The 20,288-nt window shown below is 39.6% G+C and overlaps 1 protein-coding gene across 1 annotated transcript; it reads left to right on the top strand.

The window, feature by feature from the left end:
• The first annotated feature begins 5,257 nt into the window (after nt 1-5,257).
• Nucleotides 5,258-19,939, top strand: Olr1 (oxidized low density lipoprotein receptor 1). The gene is made up of 6 exons (XM_052722274.1): nt 5,258-5,330; nt 8,277-8,378; nt 13,394-13,630; nt 18,673-18,812; nt 19,407-19,522; nt 19,795-19,939. Exons 1-6 carry the CDS (start codon nt 5,258-5,260, stop codon nt 19,937-19,939), a joined length of 813 nt encoding a protein of 270 aa, XP_052578234.1.
• Nucleotides 19,940-20,288: the final 349 nt, after the last annotated feature.

The raw sequence follows: 20,288 nt of genomic DNA, 5'->3' as shown, positions 1-20,288 counted from the left end.
AGGAGATAGAACTTTATTTATTTATTCCAGTGTGTCAATGACCTGTAACATATTAGAATCACAGCCTTTAAGTAGGAAATGATGATAAAGGAAAGATTAGTCAGAGAAGAAAACTGAAGGTCTGCATGGCATAAGGATGGGGGGCAAGCATGGAGCTAGGGAAGATGGGAATATTCTCATTACCAACCTACATAACCTCATTCCATTAAGTTTGTGAATCATTAGCTTATACTCATGTTGTGAAGGACTGGGACCTGGGCCAGTAGGAGGTACATGTACACAGACCTCTTCACCTGTGCTTCAGGGAATTGTTATACAACCACTCTAACAAGTGTAGCCAAAGAATTGCTAACTTGTGGTTCCTTTGATTACTCTCCTTTGACCTTGGCTGTCTGGTGCATCCCCTCCATGCTCTCCTTCATTTCTACCCCTCAATAAAATAGAGACCAGGACTACTGGTACTCTGAGCCAACAACATCAAGCTACACATGGCTGAGCAGTGGATTGGGCCACAACCATGATTTCAAGAATAGAGAAGGTGGCAGAAGTCAGATTCATTCTGAAACGCCTGGGTGTTTCACTAGGAAGTTGTCCCTGTTTTAGGAGCCAAGATCACAGCATAGGTATTGAATTTCAACCTCAGAGGCATTGAAAATTAGTAACAGGACACAACAGGAGGTTTTTCCACCCTTGAGTTAGCTTCACGTCTGACCTCAAACTTTTTATGTAGCTAAGGGTGACCTTGACTTCTGATCTTGCTTTTGCCTTTGTGCTGGGATTACAAGCATGTGCCACCACTCCCCCTTTGGGCAGTGTTGCTGATCAAACTCAGAGCTTTGCGCTCAACTTAGGGAAGTTAAACAAGCCAGAAGGATTCAGTTTATCAAAGGATGTATGGTTTATATGCCATCTAGCTCATTACTACAAATTGTGTGAGCAACAGAATACACACACACACACACTACCAATAGCATTCACAGTAGGGCCAGAAGTGTGTATAAAGTTTAACGGGTCCATTGCTTGGAATTTTCCAAGGCTGAGATCAAAGTGTCTGATTAGTAGCATTTTTTTTTTTTTTTGTCTGAAGTCTGTCATGGCAGAGGAGCCACTTGCAAGCTCTTTTTGGCAGAATGTGTTTCTTAGTGGCTATAGGATTAGTATAATCATGTTTTTTAAAAGTCTTTAATAGAAATATAATTCCATCGTTTCCTGATCACTCCATCTAGTATTACTTGTATGTGCATGATTGATTGATTTCAGGACTGAGCACTTGGTGTTGGATAATCAATGAGGGGGCTCATCCTCTCTCAGCATTAGCATCACTTATAGTACTTTAAAAATATAGTGTCTAAACTAGACCTGAACACTAATAAACATGCTAATGTGGAAGTGGGAAGCCTCACAGGACCACATTCATAGACAAAGAACTATAGGCAACTAAGGGATGGTTCTTTAAATTTAATGATGAGCACAGAGACAGACACAGGAGAAGAGAGGCTTCAGCACACTCCTCATGTGCCTGAAGCAATTCCCTGTGTATGGTCACCTGCATTCTTTGACCTTTGCTACATTTTAAGTTATAGCTCTGAGAACACATGCTCACAAAGAATGCATGACACCAGGAGGCAGGGGTCATGGGACATCCTGTATTCCTTCAAGTCTTTACAGTTTCTTGGAAACTTTTCTCTATGAATGTTTAAGAACAAGAGAAAAGGCCCAGTGTGGTGGTGTGGTGACACCTTTAATCCTAGCACTTGGGAAGCAAAGACAAGAGGATCTCTGTGAGTTTGAACCCAGCCTGTTCTACCTCGTAAGTTTAAAGCCAGGACTACACAGTGAGAACCTGTATCAAGAGCAAAAGAGAGAGTGTGTGTGGGTGGGTGGGGGGATGACAAGATAAACTCACATCAACAGATAAAAAGATAAATAAAATAAGGTATTCTACATAAAGAAAGGGAATTCTAAGCTGTGCTGTAATATGGATGAACCTTGAAGACACAATTCTCAATAAACTAAGTCAAACATAGAAGGAAAACTGGTGGATTCTTCTACTAACATGAGGTAATTGAGATTGAATGTCCACCAAAGGCTCGAGTGTTGAAGGGCTGGTTGCCAGCTGTGCCCACTGCTAGGAGATTGCAGGAGCAATGAGAGGTTTTAGAAACAGGTCCTTGAATGAGATGCCTCCTTCCCTACACCCATGAGTTGAGCATCTTTTCATGCTGATGTTCTGTCTCTCCACAGGTCCAAAACCAGTGGCGATAATTGACCCTCGATTAATCAAATCTCTGAAACCTTGAGCCAACACAAACCTTTCTTGCTTGTGTATTGATTACTTCAGATATTTTGTTAAGGAATTAGAAATCTGACACAAAGTACAGTATCAAACTTCAAGGGACAGAAAATACAGGACTGACTTCAAGGAGGAACAGGGAGTGGTCAATAGAGTGTTTTAGAGAAGCAGAACTGATGGACTGTGTAGATATAAGGACAGAAGTTTCTCAAAGAAGCAGAACTGATAGAATGTGTAGAGTGTAGATAGAAAGACAGAGGTTTCTTAGATGAGATTGTATCATGTGATTATAGGGGCTGCCTAGTCTAAATCTTCAGTGCTACCCAGCAGACTGACGATCTGGAAGAGTCAAGGGAGGGTCTAATTCCAGTCCAAAGGCTGGTATGAAGACCAGAGGGAGCAGGTGCTGAAATTGAAGCCCAAAGGCCATCTGCTAGAAAATGCCTCCTTACATGGAAGAGGATGGTTGCTTCTGTTCTTTTGGCTTTCCGGATTTGAATGAATCTCACTCAGTATATAAATAGGCCATCTCTACTGATTTATTTATCTGTTGTGTGATTTATCATGGCAAAACGTGAACAAAATCTGTTTACCACAGATAGGGGAAACAAGAACAGACCAAAGAATCATCCCATCCTTCCCTCATCCACAAAGAAATGTTTCAGTTCAGAGGAAATAGGTGTACAATATGCTCTCCATCCTCAAACATTTTGCCAAGGTACCAAGTGGTCTGGACAAGGCAGAAAATAGAATGAACCATCACAGGAACTGTGAAAATGTTTTCAGGTAGAAAAGATGGAAACACTGTGCAGGTGGATTGTGGTGAAAACTGTTAGGACAATGTGAATGTACTTAACACCACATTAAGCAGTACATCTAAAGTAGTTAAAATAGCAGCCCTTGTATAGTTTATATTTTTTTATATTAATGGTGTCTGAGATAACTGAGTCACTGTGAGAATAATAAAGTGTCCTTCTCATTGTACTGCCATTTCAGTGTTTATTAATTCATCATCATAAGAAATTTCCTGAGATTCTACTGAATCTTAGTGAAAATGAAAGTGAAAAGGCCACCTTGGAAATTGAGCAATGTATTCGATTCCTGGCATCCACCTCCCAGCTAGGAAACAGGGGTCAGGAGTAGGTTAGGGGGGCATTGTTGTTGTTTTTTAAATGCAGATCTTTGATAAGGTTGTGTTGGCTCTGTGGGCTGTTTTGCGAACTGCGTGAAAAAGAAAACTTTAAATGGCAAATAAGCTGTTCTCAGCTTGTGCTGAATATCCTACGTAGGAAGATGGAAAACACAAAGCTTAGCATGGAGGAAGGATGTGGAATCCTATATACACTGTCAGTATTGCTGATTTTTCCTATGTAACTTCCTAGATACCTTACCCATTTTTTTATCCATCCCTTTCCCCACCCTGCCTTTTCTCTAAGTGGTTTAAAACAAAATTCAGCTACTGTAGAATCTTGTACACACAAACTCCAGAAACCACGTTCGGTAGATAAGGGGTCCCTTTTACAGAAGCACCTGCAAGGGCTGGACCTGAGTTAGGATCCCCAGAACTCATCGAAAGCCCATTACAGACACACCTGTCTGTAAGCTCAGTGCTCTTACTGTGAGATGGAGGGCAGAGATATGAGAGGATCCTGGAATCTTGCAGATCAGCTAGCCTAGAGCATGCATCAACAAAGAGATCTTTGCTTAAACAGTGGGAGACCAGAGCCCATCAACACCTGGGTTGTCCTCTGACCTCCGTATGCACCTGTGTTGTGCACGCATACAAGCAAACACACACACACACATACACACAGGTTAAGAAATAGAAATAATTTCAAAGATATGTGTCTTTTCATGATGGAAAACTAGGTGAAGATTCTACCTATGGATAGGTATAAAAAGCCCAGGAAACATTGGTCAAACTAAAACATATTCTTTTCTGGTCAACTTAACTATCCTGGGGATAGCAATTAATAGTAGTTTTTACTATTATTTCTGAGTTTTATGCCCCAACCACAAAGCTTGTCATTTTCACAATATCACTTAAGTTCCTATTGAAATATTATCATTTTTTTTTTTTAAATTGAGACAGGGCTCACTATGCTACCCTTGCTGGTATGGACTCAGTATTATAGACCAGGCTGGCCCTGTATTCATGGAGACCCACTGGGCTCTGTACCCCGGACCCTAAGAGCTGGAATTAAAGACTTATGCCACTACACCTGGCTAATGAAACATTATCAAATATACATTATCCTCAAATCACAGATGAATATATAGATTTGATATAAGTGATAGATTTGATATGTCTGCCATCCCAAGATGGCAGACCCAGGGCAAGATCCAAAAACTTACTCTATTTAGTTCCAGTGGGCTCATGATGTTTAAAGTCACTATATGCAAGACTGCCCCCAGTGAGTCCTGTACCCAGAGTATCAGGGCTGGAAATGGGAATCTTACATGATTTATGTTACATTTCTAATTGCCAATTAAAGCAAAGAAAAGTAAAATGTACTACTTACAAAAAAAGATGCCATTTAGTGAAAATCTGCTTCAGTGAATCAGCAAACAGATAAATGTGGACAATGAGGTGACATTCCTTTCTACAAACCTAGCTTGAGGTATGCGCTTCCTTCGAGTTCCAAGCCCTTATCTGATAAGTCTGCAGTGTCTTTCCTATGATTGTCATGGACGGTGCATTTTTCCCTGCTGCCTTTTTCTTAGTGAAAGGTCATAACACAGGACTGGAATTACCATTCTCCCCACCCACAACAGACACAACCTAAGAATTTGTGTTAGCCAACTTTCCAATATGAAGCAAAGTCTCCCCCTTCCTCCTGCGATGGTTGAGTCATCCTCTGCTAGATAAGAGTAGCTATTTAAACTGCACCAGAAGCTCAACCACTGGCAGTTGGTTGAGTTCCTTGACTGCTTCAGTTTCTCATTCCTGGCATGAGTTTGGAAATGACTTTTGATGGCAAGATGACGCCTGTGAACGAGCAGCCTGATGAGAAGCCATGTCACAAGAAGGCTAAAGGTACCAGGGATGGGTGGATGCTTACAGAGACAGAACGTCAAGCTTAGCTTAGAAATGTAAATTAAATGTACTGGAGAATGACTTTAGAAATTAAAAACCTTCAAATTTCAGGAAATATAAGAGACTAATACTACTTATTTAGAAGAAAAGCAAGTAGGATTCAAGATAATATCTTACCTGTACTACATCTTTACTGTAAGCTGTTCTCCATGCTGTCTCTTTAAATTAGTGACTTCTCTGAATCTTTATACTTTTCAAGAATGGTGCTGATATTATCTGCCTTCTACAGAGAGCTAACCCAGAATCAGAAGGATTAATGAAGTCACTTATTTTCATGGAATCATATACAGTAGCGCCAAAATCATACCACAGATTCCCACATATACAGAATCTATTTCATAAAAAACTGCAGGAAATACATTCATTCAGAGCACACAGTGATTATTTTTTATATGTGTTGTTGAAGTACTGCAAAACTATGAAGTGCTTTGTGAATTATCTAAAGCAAATTCAGTGTGTTCAGTATGGATGAGCATACATTAGCTTTTGTTGTCTGTCATTGCTTTGAAAAATTATAATTTATGATTGGCCAATATAGTAAACTGTGAACCACTTAGGTTTAATTGATAATCTCAATTCTGTAGACAACTACAGATAAAATGCCTATTATTTTATAAAATTAAGAGAAAAGGGACTGGGTGGTGGTGGTACACACTTTTAATCCCAGCACTTGAGAGGCAGGAGCAGGCCCGCCTAGTCTACAGATCGATCGAGTTCCAGGACAGCCAGGGCTACACAGAGAAGCCCTGTTGGGGGAGGGGCAAATAAAACCTTAAGGAGAGGAAGAAAGACAGACTGTGTCTGTAAACAAGACTGGAATCTTTCCATAGATAGAATAAGGGTGAGTATGCTGTGATTTAATATCTGAGTGGCTGAACTAGCACAGACTGAAGACAATGTGGGTGTTTAGTAGTAGACCCAGCAGCAGCTGAACTAACTTGATGTGAAGACATGCTGGTGTTTGATAGTAGATTCAGGAACTAATACCAGCCATTAATTTGTTCAACCATTCATTCATTATTTGTGTGATAACTATTGCTTGCCTGACTTTTGACATAAATATGATTAATTTTTAAAATTCCTGGTTAAATTAGTGACCTACTGTGAACTGTATAAATTAGGCACAGAATTCAGTGAAAAAAATATTTTGCTTGTTTGTTCCTTTATTGATTGACTAAAGGTTGTTTCTGACTAAATGTCAGGTGAGAACTAGACCACCGAGAATTCTTACCACTGAGATGGGATGAAGGTATATTGTAGACAATAGGAACATGTGTGTTCTATTCACATGGGTGGTTCATGGGATTGGTGTTTTATTCAAGTTGTGGGCATAAAATGTGGGATGAATACTGGAGTGTAAAGAGAAATGTGTTATTACACACAGATATATGATGCCAGGTGCCAGGATTAGGTCACCATCAGTAAAAGATACTAGCTCTTCTATTGTCTGCCAGCTCACCTCAAGTGCAGAGACAGAAATCATTTAGTCAGAGAACGAACTGTCACAATTTCTACCTTCAAAAAAATTATCTATAGAGTCTAACAGAGATTATTAACACGTGAGAATTCTGTGAATATATTCAGCAGCTGATTAACTTGGACCCTTACCACACTCACACTGAAAGCTTGGTAATGTAATACTCTAAGCATTGTGGCTTATCAGTATTGGAGTAGAGGCCTGTGTTTGGAACCAGATGTGGTACTGCGTGCCTGATATCCCAGCACTAGGGAGCCTGAGGCAAGAGGGCTCACCTGTCTGAGACCATCCTAGACTACTTAGTGAGTTCCAAGGCAGTGTGGACTAAAAGTGAGCATCGTTTTAAGCAAGAACAAAATAAAACCCAAAGACCTACCTTTTTAAGTTTATTACATGTGTTCTCTCAAGCTAGTGACTGAAGCTTTCAGTTTCTTCTTTACATGGAGAGGAGAATAACATCAGTGTTCTGTTTATCTTACAAGAGGAAGAAACTAAATACATTGTGTGTGATATTTTCCTCTTGAGTCTGTAATGCTTGTGGTTATTTAATATGTGGTCACATAACTGTACATTCTCATGTCAGAGCTGCATGACTTGTTTTCATAAACAAGGCAACGTTTTCTCTGGGAATAATAGGCCTAGATGCCCGAGTTTACTTCATATCACCACCATAATTATTTCAATCCCAACTGGAGTAAAAGTTTTCAGCTGACTCTCTATACTTCATGGAGGAAACATCAAATGATCCCCTGCTATACTATGAGTGCTAGGCTTTATTTTTCTATTTACAGTAGGGGGGTTACCACAATGAACATAAATGCAACGTAAGTGCAAGTCAGGCTATTACTATGAGCCAAGTGCATATCAAGGTTTCATTCCTAGTTTCCTTTGGTTAACAACTCCAGTTACAAGAAGTAATTTTAGTATAATAAAAATTGAATGGTCTGAGATCAGGCATAGAATTTCTTGAGAAAATCTCAGGTGACTGATTAAAATATTTTATTTGACATCTGACAGTTGTTTGCATAATGTTACTTATGAATGCTTGTGTACATGTGTATGTAAACATCAGACTTTCTGCACCATAGATGAAGTTAGGCTGCATTGAGAGTTTCTTGAAGGGCATTGTGCATAGAATAGAGGAAGTAAAAGTTTCAGAATCAAATATTTTAGTGTCTGATACCTTACCGAATCCCAGCTGTTATTTTTTTTCCCTTGTGAGTCCATGAGTAACTTACTTCAGTTTTATAACCATCCATTGTTCCATCTGCACACATGCAGAGCCAGTGGGGGTGGGGAGGGGGCTGAGGGGTGCACAGCACAGAGCTCAGGCAGGATCCAAAGCCCCCGAACCCAGCTTGATGACCTGCCTTCGGCTTTTCCAATTTTCGGATTCTCCTTCCCTGCAGGTTTGCATTTTCTCTCCTCCCCATGGTGGTGCCCTGCTGCGATGACTCTGGTCATCCTTTGCCTAGGGTTATCAGTGACCATTATTATACAACGGATGCAATGTAAGTGTTGATATAGGGAACTGGAGGTGGGCAATGAGGGTTATGAACACAACTTATAACAACTACAGATCAGCCTGGATTTGATTCCTTTTAGGCTAAATACTTTGAGAATAAGCCAGGCAATTAATGGATATATTATGTTCATCTACCCACTAGAGATGGGCATGGAATGGAGCTTATTCACAGTAGAGTGTTTTTGTTTTGCTTCATAATTTCATGGAGGGACCTATTTACAACCTAGAATAATTTGATAATAACTTGAAGTTTCTAATACATAATAAATATATAACCCAAGAGGAAAAGAGGTCCCATTTAGTTTTGTTTTGATGGATCTGATTAAATGCCAGGAATCATAATTGTCCCCCTAAAATAAGTAAAACAGGGACAGCAAAATGTACTTTGAGTTTATAACACTTAGGAAAGTGGAGATACTGAGAGGGAAAAAGAAGATGTGAGAAAAAGGAGCAGAGTGGCCAAGAAGGAAAGATAATATTTTTCTGGCATCAGGCTTCACAAGCAGGATTCAGGCCCGGGTTATTCTGCCAGCCACAGTCTAAGATAGAAGTCCTCAGAAACACCACTTGCTTCCTACATGTCTAACTCTATGTAACCTGTTTTTAATTGTCTGTGGGCACTTGAGGACTTTCGTAATGATGGGGCAGGAGATCCCACTTGATGGCAGCAGTCGGAAGAACCTTTCTGGGGTGTCCATCACCATCCAGTAGGCTCAGACTAGGCCTTGAAGCAAAGGGTCAGCAGCAAGGTACACTAGAGCTGAGCCGAGTTCCTAGCACAGCGTTCATTTCTACTCAATTACACATTTGTTTCATCTCCACCCTCCCAAACTGTTCTTTGGCTAAAATAAAATTTACTCTCAATGACACCATACAAAAATTTACAAATATTTCATGGGCGGTTGCCTTGAAAATGAAGGCAAATGTCAGAGTTCCTAAATAAAATTAGGAAGTCTGGTGGTGTAGACGGAGTGGGAGGAGCTAAAGAGGAATTAAGCAGAAGAAATTGCTAATGGCAATTCCTCCTATGAATCAGCGTCTAGGGGAGAGGTGACTACTATAGATTTATTCCATTATATTATTTCTTACCTTGTCATTACTTTAAAAAAATTTTATTTTACTTTCTTACTGTTTGAGAACTTCATACTCATGTATATAATGAATTTTGATCAAACCTATCCCCATTTTCCTCCCACCATCCCCCTTTTCCTCTGAATTTCATGTGCTCTGCTTTTAATTTTTAGACCACTTAATGCTGCCTGCATGTGCATGGGTATAGGGCCATCTGCTGGAACGTAGGTGGCCTCACGGGAGCCACATCCATGAAGAAAACTGGCTCTCCCATTGCAGCAGCCATTAATTGCCACTAGTTCCTCAACTGAGGTGGAACCTCAGAGCCCATCCCCATCCCCAGGGGCTCCTACATGCTGACCAAGTCTCCCCTTTGCCACAGGGCTGTATTACTACCCCCTGAAATTACTTTTAATTTGTGTATAAATCTCAACAAAAATAAAGCTATGGAATTTTTTATTCGGAAACATCTGCATGATTACTAATAAAAATTACAACAGAATTGCAATTGCAAAAATACAATTGAATAACTTCTAAACCCAAAAATTTTGAATAAATTTGCACCATTTACTAGCAGCCTTCAAGGACATTTATTCCTCCATTATTGTTCAAATTCGTAAAAGATTTTTGTCAACACTCATCTGTTGTCAAGATTGATTGAGTCTGTGTTTTAATATCCTGGGCATCCAGTGGCAGCATTTGTACTGGAGAGGAGAGGCTGAACCTTAATTCTCTATGGTTTAGTACTCCAGGTATCCAACCTCCTCAAGCAATGCCAAGCAAACCTTACTCATCAGGAACATATCCTGGAGGGTCAGATCTTAGCCCAGCAGCAGGCAGCAAACACTTCACAGAAGAAACTCAAGGAAATGATAGACACCCTCACCTGGGAGCTGAAGGAGAAATCCAAAGAGCAGGAGGGACTTCTGCAACAGAACCTGGACCTCCAAAACACCCTGCAGAGAGCTGAAAACTTTACAGGTACAGGGGAAGGGGGGCGGTGATGGGTGTTCTGTTCAGTCTCAATTAGGTTTTACAAAACCACATCACATACATGCCATGCCTTCAGAATGTTCTGCACAAGCTCTCTGTCAGTGCCATTTTTTACTCTAGCCTGTGTTAAACTTTGTAAATATCTAATTTGATGGAGCTATCCTTCTCATGGGCTTAATATTTTGTTCCTTTTTTTCTTTTCAGTTCTAGCTTTGAGGTTTGTGTGGAAGTGCCATCCTGGCTCATCATGGCCTCTGCCACAGATATGTTTTATTTCCATCCAAATGCACCTTAGTCACTGGCTTCCCTTTCCTTGAGAATCTTCTTGTCACTGCCATTCTTTACCTCAGCTCCTGTGTTAGCTTCATCCTGGGACACTGTTTCTTACATGGGCATTACGTCTGTCTAAGCACAAAGAGTGGAAGCCATTTGACTTGGAAGGTTTAGGTAGGTACTTAAAGTTGAGAAAAATAAGAGGTCTAGAAAACGAGTTTATGTAACAGTTGAGATGATTTCATCTGTCTAAAGGGATTCAGAATGTAGGGGCAGACAAAGAACAGATTGTGCTGTCAACTTCTGTGCTAGTACAGAAGCTTTCTGCATTGTTGAGTTTTTCTGCATTGTGTAATCAAGTGAGGTATGTGCTTCTAACTACAGACTTAGGTGTGACAGAATCAGATGTCCTTTCTTGGGCAGTGCTCGAAAGAGGGTGCTTTTCTCAGGATTAGCAATTAAGTGCCATTCAAAAGCATGTCTTTCCAACTTTTTGCTTGTGTGACTAATAGTTCAATTGTGCAGTTTTGTTAAATAAAGATTATATAAAAATATATAGATAGCCGCCCCTTCATTGTCTAGACAAAAATGTTGAGAGCAGGATAGAGATTAACAATAATGTTAATGAGTGGTTTGATGTAAAGTTATTCAGTTTATAAGTCTTTTCAGGACAAGCATGGTGGGGCATGCCTTTAGTCCTAACACTGGGGAGACAGGCAAGCAGATCTCTGAGTTCAAGACCAGCCTTGTCTACACAACAAGTTCCAGCCAGAGCTACATGGAGAGATCAAACAAACAAACAAACAAACAAATTGTTTCAGTATAAAAGGGGTAATTTAGCTTTGCCAAAATAATCAGAAATTTTTAGACAAACTGACCTTTGACTAGTGTCATGCCAGTGGCCATGTCAGAGGAACAGTAGGTGACAATTGACTTAGGGATGTCAGCCCACCAGGAGGGAAATTTTTGATGGGTGAATCTCGGATAGGCAAGGCCCTGAGACCACAGACCCCAGAGTGCCTTTTGCTTCTGCTGTGCCTTTGCATGTTTACCCCTGTCATCTTTCTCTGGTATCTGGCATGGTGTGAACGAGTGTGGGGAGATTCCCACTGCTTGTAATGCCATGTGCCTATCTCATGGCAACATCCCATTGTCCTGGGCATTTTTACCTGTGGATTATTATGAAGATGACTTCTTCCTAAGCTGTACTGTCTATTTGATAACAATAATGTTAGTTTATACAGAGCCTTGATTAAGAAAAATAAATACAAGGAAATGTCACATAGCTAGGGCCTATGTGTTTCACCTTAGGAGCTGCACAGATTATAGTTCAGGTTAGTGATTAAGGAAAACAATAGAGTCCCCAGAAGACAGTCTGGCTCTAATTCTCTTAATAGTGAACAATGCAGTGACAAGTTTCGGTGTGCATCATTAGCTGAAAAAAAGCCTTAAAATAGTTTCAGGTTAGATCAGATGTTTTGATAATAGCTTTGAGATGAAAAACCCCAGTAAACAATCTAAAATTCACGAGGACACATAGCTGAGTCATAGATTCATTAGTTTAGGGAAAAAAATACACAGCAGCCTAATTGTTGCTAGCTCACAACACACTTTCCTTGCTGGATTTGGTTGGTGATCAAAGGTGATGATTAATTTCTTGTGTCCATTGTTGCCCTTGGTCTCCTGATATAAGAAACTATTGATGAGTGGGTATGCATCCCAAAGATTTAAAGTGGAGGTGACTGATTCTTTTTCATATATAAAAGTTTAGGCTTGTGATTCCTTTAAGATTCCTTATAAGATTACCTTTCAGGATAAGTAGTAAAGTAAATAGCCCTTTCTTTATAACTGCAAAACGTAGCCTGCCAGTAAAAGACCTGACTGAGAAAATACCTTGCTTGCCCACATAGTTAATCTATAACAAGTTGCTTGGGTATGAATGTATGTGTATTCTTGGGATAATTTGTTTTTCACCTATAATACATAAAATATTTAATCATGTAAGGGAATTGGAAAACATGTTTTTTCACTGTTTGTTTTATATTCATTTTAATCATTCACTTGAAAAACAGAATGTAACCACATTGTAATTTTCATATTACCTGAAAGATTTTGTAGAGGTGTATAAGCTATAAGAAAAAGAATAAAGATGGAGTTAAAATGGGCTACAAGGAAACCATCAAGAATGAGAATTAGAAGAAAAAAAAGATTGAGAGAGTTAAAATGAGTTAGAAGGAAAATAACAAGAATGAGAGAGTTAGAAGGAACTAAAAGGGAAACATGAAGAATAAAGATAGAGTTAGAAGGAAAACATCAATAATGAGAGAAGTAAATCAACAGGAAAATAAAGAATAGAGAATGCAAAAGAAGAATAAAAAAATGTCTGAAAGAAACCATCAAGAGAATGTGTGAGTGTCTTTTTCCCTAATCCACTCAGATTAAAAAAGTCTAGTACATGCTGTCTGTGGATTTTCCTCTGAGCCCTGTGCTGAAGCAGTCTTTCAAGGACATTTGTTCCTCCATTATTGTTCAAATTCGTAAAAGATTTTTATCAACACTCATCTGTTGTCAAGATAGATTATTTGAGTCTATAAATGCCCTGGGCATCCATTGGCAGCAATTATACTAGAGAAGGGAGGCTGAGTTTTAATTCTCTATGGTTAGTACTCCAGGTATCCAACCTCCTCAAGCAATGCCAAGCAAACCTTACTCACCAGGAACATATCCTGGAGGGTCAGATCTTAGCCCAGCAGCAGGCAGCAAACACTTCACAGAAGAAACTCAAGGAAATGATAGACACCCTCACCTGGGAGCTGAAGGAGAAATCCAAAGAGCAGGAGGAACTTCTGCAACAGAACCTGGACCTCCAAAACACCCTGCAGAGAGCTGAAAACTTTACAGGTACAGGGGAAAGTCAGTGAAGAGGGGTGGTGATGGGTGTTCTGTTCAGTCTCAATTAGGTTTTACAAAAACCACCACATTCACATACATGCCATGCCTTCAGAATGTTCTGCACAAGCTCTCTGTCAGTGCCATTTTTACTCTAGTCTGTGTTAAGCTTTGTAAATATCTAACTGGTGGAGCTCTCCTTGTCATGGGCTTACTATTTTGTTCCTTTTTTTCTTTTCAGTTCTAGCTTTGAGGTTTGTGTGGAAGTGCCATCCTGGCCCATCATAGCCTCTGCCACAGACAAGTTATTATTCCCATCCAAATGCACCTTAGTCACTGGCTTCCCTTTCCTTGAGAATCTTCTTGTCACTGCCATTCTTTACCTCAGCTCCTGTGTTAGCTTCATTCTGGGACACTGTTTCTTACATGGGCATTACGTCTGTCTAAGCACAAAGAGTGGAAGCCATTTGACTTGGAAGGTTTAGGTAGGTACTTAAAGTTGAGAAAAATAAGAGGTCTAGAAAACGAGTTTATATAACAGTTGAGATGATTTCATCTGTCTAAAGGGATTCAGAATGTAGGGGCAGACAAAGAACAGATTGTGCTGTCAACTTCTGTGCTAGTACAGAAGCTTTCTGCATTGTTGAGTTTTTCTGCATTGTGTAATCAAGTGAGGTATGTGCTTCTAACTACAGACTTAGGTGTGACAGAATCAGATGTCCTTTCTTGGGCAGTGCTCGAAAGAGGGTGCTTTTCTCCGGATTAGCAATTAAGTGCCATTCAAAAGCATGTCTTTCCAACTTTTTGCTTGTGTGACTAACAGTTCAATTGTGCAGTTTTGTTAAATAAAGATTATATAATAATATACAGATAGCCATCCCTTCATTGTATAGACAAAAATATTAAGAGCAGGATAGAGATTAACAATAGTGTTAATGAGTGGTTTGATGTAAAGTTACTCAGTTTATACGTCTTTTAGTTACTCAGTTTATAAGTCTTTTCAGGCCCAACATGGTGGGGCATGCCTTTAATCCTAACACTGGGGAGACAGAGGCAAGCAGATCTCTGAGTTCAAGACCAGCCTTGTCTACACAACAAGTTCCAGCCAGAGCTACATGGAGAAATTAAACAAACAAATAAATAAATTGTTTCAGTATAAAAGGGGTTAAATTACCCCTTTGCAAAAATAATCAGAAATTTTTAGACAAACTGACCTTTGAATAGTGTCAAATATGTATTTAATCTTTCTAGGGAAGGACCTTTCAATAAAGTAAGGGATGCAACACTTCAAACCAGGTTTAAGGGAAGGAAACTTAATTATCAAGAATGGGAGTGTTTACATATATAAACAGCCAAAATCCCAGCCAATGGCTTATTTCACAGACACAGCAGTAAAACAGTTTTGCATTTATCAGCTGTAAATTGTGTGGGATTTAATCTGTGTTAGGACCATGAAGAACCTTCTCTTAGAGATGCCAGATGTGAACAATAGATCAGACACAGAATTCACATGTCCTTTTCTGACATATATATTAGGTCCTTTGTTCCATTCCTTGAAGTGTTAGATATGGCCATACTAGTAGAGATCTCAAGTGAATGTCTGCTTTACTCTTGTTGCCTTAGGGAGAGCCTCATGAAAATGTCATAATACTGAAATCCCAAGTGAAAAAAATTATGCTAATTTTTTTTCAAATTTGAGGCAGATTCTTTCTGTCTTACTACAGTTCTGTGGTCCTTAGCAGATCAGTAGGATGATTTCCTTGGAAGCTAAGGAGATGCAGGGTCTTCAAAAAGATAGATCTTTGCATTTAGCATCAGAATTGGTGCTTGTTATTAGTCTTTAGCTATGCAAATAGATTGATATAAATGGCAAGTTCCATGTAGGTCCCCAAACCCTGAGCTCACAGCAGAATACTTCCTCAATTAGTTCATCCTCAGGGAAGTTTGAACAGGCATGTGCTATTGTGCCTGTATTAGGTTCTCAATAGCAACAGAGCCAACAGGATGAATATGTATTAAAAAGGGATTTATTAGATTGGTTTGCATAATGTATCTGGGGAATGGAACAATGGTTATCTCTTACTGGATGGGTGGAAAATTTAGCAGCTGTTTAGTCTGTGAGACTGGATGTCTAAGACTTCACTGTTTGGCACTGAAGTCCTGGAGTATCTATGAACAGCTGCTGATCTTCAGTCTATTTTTGAAGCTAGAAGAAGCTGGTTATAAGACCAGGGAATGAATGTAGCCCTGTCATCAATGAAGTTGCCTGCAGAGTAAATGTACACAGGCACAAAGCAAAATTTCCTTCTTCCTCCTGTCTCTGTGTTGCCACAGGAAGGACTCACCCATGTTTAGGGGAAGTCCCACTTCAGATAATCTGATTAAGAAAATTCCTCACAGGAATCCCCAGCTGCTTGGCTTTTAGTTCCTTCCAGATGCAGACAAATTGACAACCAAGGCTTATCGAGGTACACCATCACAGGTATTAAACACACAGTGAACATGAGGTTCAAATTCATAATTTCTTGATCTGTCAAATGAAGACATTAGTGGATCAAACTCTGAGTTGCACAAGGATTAAATGAGTTCACATATTCAAAGTACTTCCAACAGTTTGTACACTTGGTAAATAATATCTGTGTTCATTAAACTTTGTATGTAATAGTAGATACTATATGCTATATGATATTATACATACATCACACCCACACATACAAAGAAATGTAGTTGATTTAAATATCACATAGAGAGATATGCCTTTCTCACTTTGTTATAATAGAGACAAGTTGTCAAGACCATTTCTTTATTCCACAAAAACCTGATTTGTTTACATTTATATACTGTGATGGGGAAAAACAAATTATGAAGGAAGTTGCACATCCTGTTTTAAACTCATGCATGCCCTTTCTACTTTACTTTCTGCTTTCATTTTTCTGGAAACTTCCTACTTTAATGTAGCATGAATCTTAAAGGGTCTTATTAATAAAAACAAACCTGGAGCCAGGTATTGGGGCTAAAACTGGAAGATCAGAGAAGCAGAACAAGCCACAGCTACCTCACCTTGCCAATTCATCAGCTGATCCTGTTTCCTTAGACTGGAAGCCTCTGTGTCCTCATCCGAATGGATCTCAGCTGAACTGCTGCTCAAAAGTCCAAAAGCTTAACCAGCCTAGTTCCTGGTTTTCACACCTTATATACCTTTCTGCTTTCTGCCCTCACTTCCTGGGATTAAAGTCTCACTTCTTGGGATTAAAGGCGTGAGACACCATGCCTGGCTATTTCCAGTGTGGCTTTAAACTCACAGAGATCCGGATGGATCTCTGCCTCCCAAGTGATAGGATTAAAGGCGTGTGCGCCACCATTTTCTGGCCTCTATATCTAGTGGCTGTTCTGTTCTCTGACCCCAGATAAGTTTATTAGGGTGCACGGTATTTGGGGGAACACAATAACACCACACTCTATCCTCTATGTATATATTTTTGTTGTTCTGTAGTTCTGTGTTGTTTCTTTTGTTTTAGATAGATTCTCACTCTGTAGCCCAGGTTGGCCTGGGACTCATTATTTAGACAAAATTGGCCTTGAACTCAAGGAATTCCTCTTGCCTTAGTCTCCTGCTTGCTGGGGTTGCAGACAGGAATCACTATACTAGGTCTGCATTTGCCTTTCTGGTAAAGCTTGCTTGTATAAAATTATCAGGTGGGTTTGGGCCACAATGAAAATTGAAATTATGATCTAACTCTTCTTAAGGACTTTTTCACTATTTTGGTCACACGTTAGAGCAAAAGGCAGCTCCTTGTGTGTCACCATCACAATGCGCTTGGTGACCATGCTGATGATCTAGGAGTTGTCAACATGTAGATATTGATAACTTTGCCTATTTCTTTCTCCCAGAGGAGAATTTGCTGGATGCCCCAGCAAATTTTTTGCTGAGAACATCTTATTTACTGAAATCTCACTGAAATTGGGAATACTCATTTTATATCAATGCAACATTCTACCTAAATCAAACTTGTCCAAAAGAATGTGAGCTACTATACAAGAGTAAATTTTCCACCATGAGCATGTTTAAAGACAGAAAAAGAAGCAGATGGAATTAATTGTAGTGGCATACTTTACTTAACCAAAACCTCTGAAATATTAATTTGACATGAACCTATAAGGTTCTCAATGGGCTAGGCTGCATGATTCTGATGAAGCTCTCTAAATCACATCTATGCTTTAAGTGCAAACACAGGTGACTGCAAACTCACCTCATTTCAGAAACCACATTGGCAACTGTACTGGACAACACAGGGATAAAAGGAGACAGAGTAGCCACAACTAATTCTGTTATTCAGAGAAATGAAGTTTTTAAATGCATGTCTAGCTTTGTAATAACAGAATAGCCAATAAACATCCATTCTTTAACTCTCATTTTCGTAATTTCAAACAAAACTTTTAAAATTCAATTTCTAAACTTGCATACCAACTTATGTCTCCTAAGAAGGGAAATGAAATGCTAAGTGGAAAGTCAACTCAGTTTACTAAAATTAGAATGCTTTAGCCCTTCTTCTTTTAAAAACACTCTCTTCTTCCTTTATAAACATAAAAGACAAGGAGAAGAACTGGGAGAAGTTATAGGAGGGGAAACCATAATCAAAATATATTGTATGAAAAAATATACTTTCAACAAAAGAAAAAAATGTATAAAGGGAAATAAGGGTTAGAAAGATGGCTCAGTGGTTAAGAACATTGGCTTCTCTTCCAGAGGACCTAGGTTGGGTTCTCTGCACCCACATAGCAGCTCATCACTGTTTGCAACTCCAGTTCCAGTGGATCTGATGCACTCTTCTGGCCTCTGAGAGCATCACACCCATTTGGTGCACATATATACCAGCAAGCAAAACACCCATACACATAAAATAAAAATAAAAGGCAAAAAATGATAATGATTTATTAAAAAGGAAATAAAGATTCTGGCCATTCTCCTATTTGCAGAATCTGGGTATCATTCTAAGGAAGAACTGAAGAAATGCTTTTACTCAGAACTCATCTGTTCTATTAACACTTCCTAGGTCCGTGTCCACAAGACTGGTTATGGCATAAAGAAAACTGTTATCTGTTCTCTTCTGAGCAGTCTTATTGGGCAAAGAGTCAAGAATTCTGCCTGTCTTTGGATGCTCAGTTGCTACACATTAATAGCATAGACGATCTGGTGAGTCATTTGGGGTGATGATGGAATAGATTATGGGTTAGTAAAAAAAAAAAAAAAAAAGAATCAGACTTAGGTCTCTGGAGGAGTGTCTTAGAGTTTTATTGCTGTTAATAGATGCCATGACCATGGCAACTCTTATAAAGACAAGTATTTAGTTGGCGCTGGCTTACGTTTCAGAGGGTTAGTTCATTATCAGCATGCAGGAAGCATGGTCATAGACATCTATGATGCTGGAGAGGACTGAGAGTTCTACATATGGATCCACAGGCAGCAGAAAGAGAGTGACGCTAGGCCTGGCTTGAGTTTCTGAAACCTCAAAGCCCACCCACCCCCTGTGACACACTTCCTCCAACAGAGCCACACCTCCACTCTCCATGGGGGTCATTTTCATTCAAATCACCACAGGGAGGAACACTTGTTTGACAGGGAAAATAGCTCTTTTTCAATCTGATTGCATACTTGGCCTTGGGCATACAGGGTGTGTCTGTGTCTCCGTAGGCTTCTGTAAATTGTCATTAAATCACCAAGGGATGTTGAAGATCATTTTGATACTTAGTTTGATGAATCTAAAGTCAGAGTGATGTCTTTCCACAGAATTTCATCTCACAAACAACTTCCCATTCCACCTCGCCATTCTGGATGGGATTGCATCGGAAGAAACAAAATGACCCGTGGTTGTGGGAGAATGGCTCTCCTTTGCGTCCTCACTTGTAAGTTCGTTACTCTTCTGGGTGCCCATTGTGAGTGTTCTGTTCCTGGCTGGACCTGATTTGGAGTCACTGTCACATTCCACATATGTCCTCTTCTTGTTAGAATGAAGAGTGGGGAATCCATGAAAGTCATAAGAGGGTTTGCTATTTGCCCCTTCAGACGTTCGCTGACATTTCCTTCACATTACTGCTGATTTCAAGCTTTGAAACAGGATTGATTTCTAACACAAAGATGCAACATGTCATTTTTTTTCTTTTCTCTCTACCTGCAGATTTAAGATCAGGGGTATTCCTCCCCAGACGCATCCATCAGGCACCTGTGTGTACATTCAAGAGGGTGCTGTTTTTGCTGACAACTGCATTTTAACTGCATTCAGCATATGTCAGAAGCGGGCAAAGCTATTGTTAATGCAGTGAATTTGAAGATTCTGGAAGAACAGGAGAAGACTTTGGACTGTTGCTGTGAAATTTAAGCTATTATTACGTACTTGAATGTAAAACATGATTTTCCTGACAGCTGTCAGCTAACTACTAACTTCAGTTCACCTGAGCAGAGGCAAGGACCAGACAGACGCACAGACAGGGGATCCAGTTGTTTGACATCTTTGTATCTAAAGTTGTGAGTTCGATTGTTTATCCATATATTATCCTTGCCCTTCCCAAATCACCCAACCAACTTGCAATCCTTCCTCCCTTTCCTGTTTAAATGATGACTCCTGCCTGACCTGGAATATGCTTTCTAATCAGTCTCCTATACCTCAACATA

This window comes from Peromyscus californicus, unplaced genomic scaffold (assembly GCF_007827085.1).
Source record: "Peromyscus californicus insignis strain IS unplaced genomic scaffold, ASM782708v3 Scaffold_6__1_contigs__length_162567912, whole genome shotgun sequence".
NCBI lineage: Eukaryota > Metazoa > Chordata > Mammalia > Rodentia > Cricetidae > Peromyscus > Peromyscus californicus.
This window is presented reverse-complemented; position numbering and strand designations above follow the sequence as displayed.

What these genes read in the sequence shown, in the direction of transcription:
- Olr1 (XM_052722274.1), top strand. Translation starts at nt 5,258, where the DNA reads ATGACTTTTGATGGCAAGATGACGCCTGTGAACGAGCAGCCTGATGAG. An exon ending in ATGTCACAAGAAGGCTAAAG is followed by an intron (nt 5,331 to 8,276) that starts GTACCAGGGATG and finishes CCTTCCCTGCAG; the next exon opens with GTTTGCATTTTCTCTCCTCC. An exon ending in TCTCCTTTGCGTCCTCACTT is followed by an intron (nt 19,523 to 19,794) that starts GTAAGTTCGTTA and finishes CTCTACCTGCAG; the next exon opens with ATTTAAGATCAGGGGTATTC.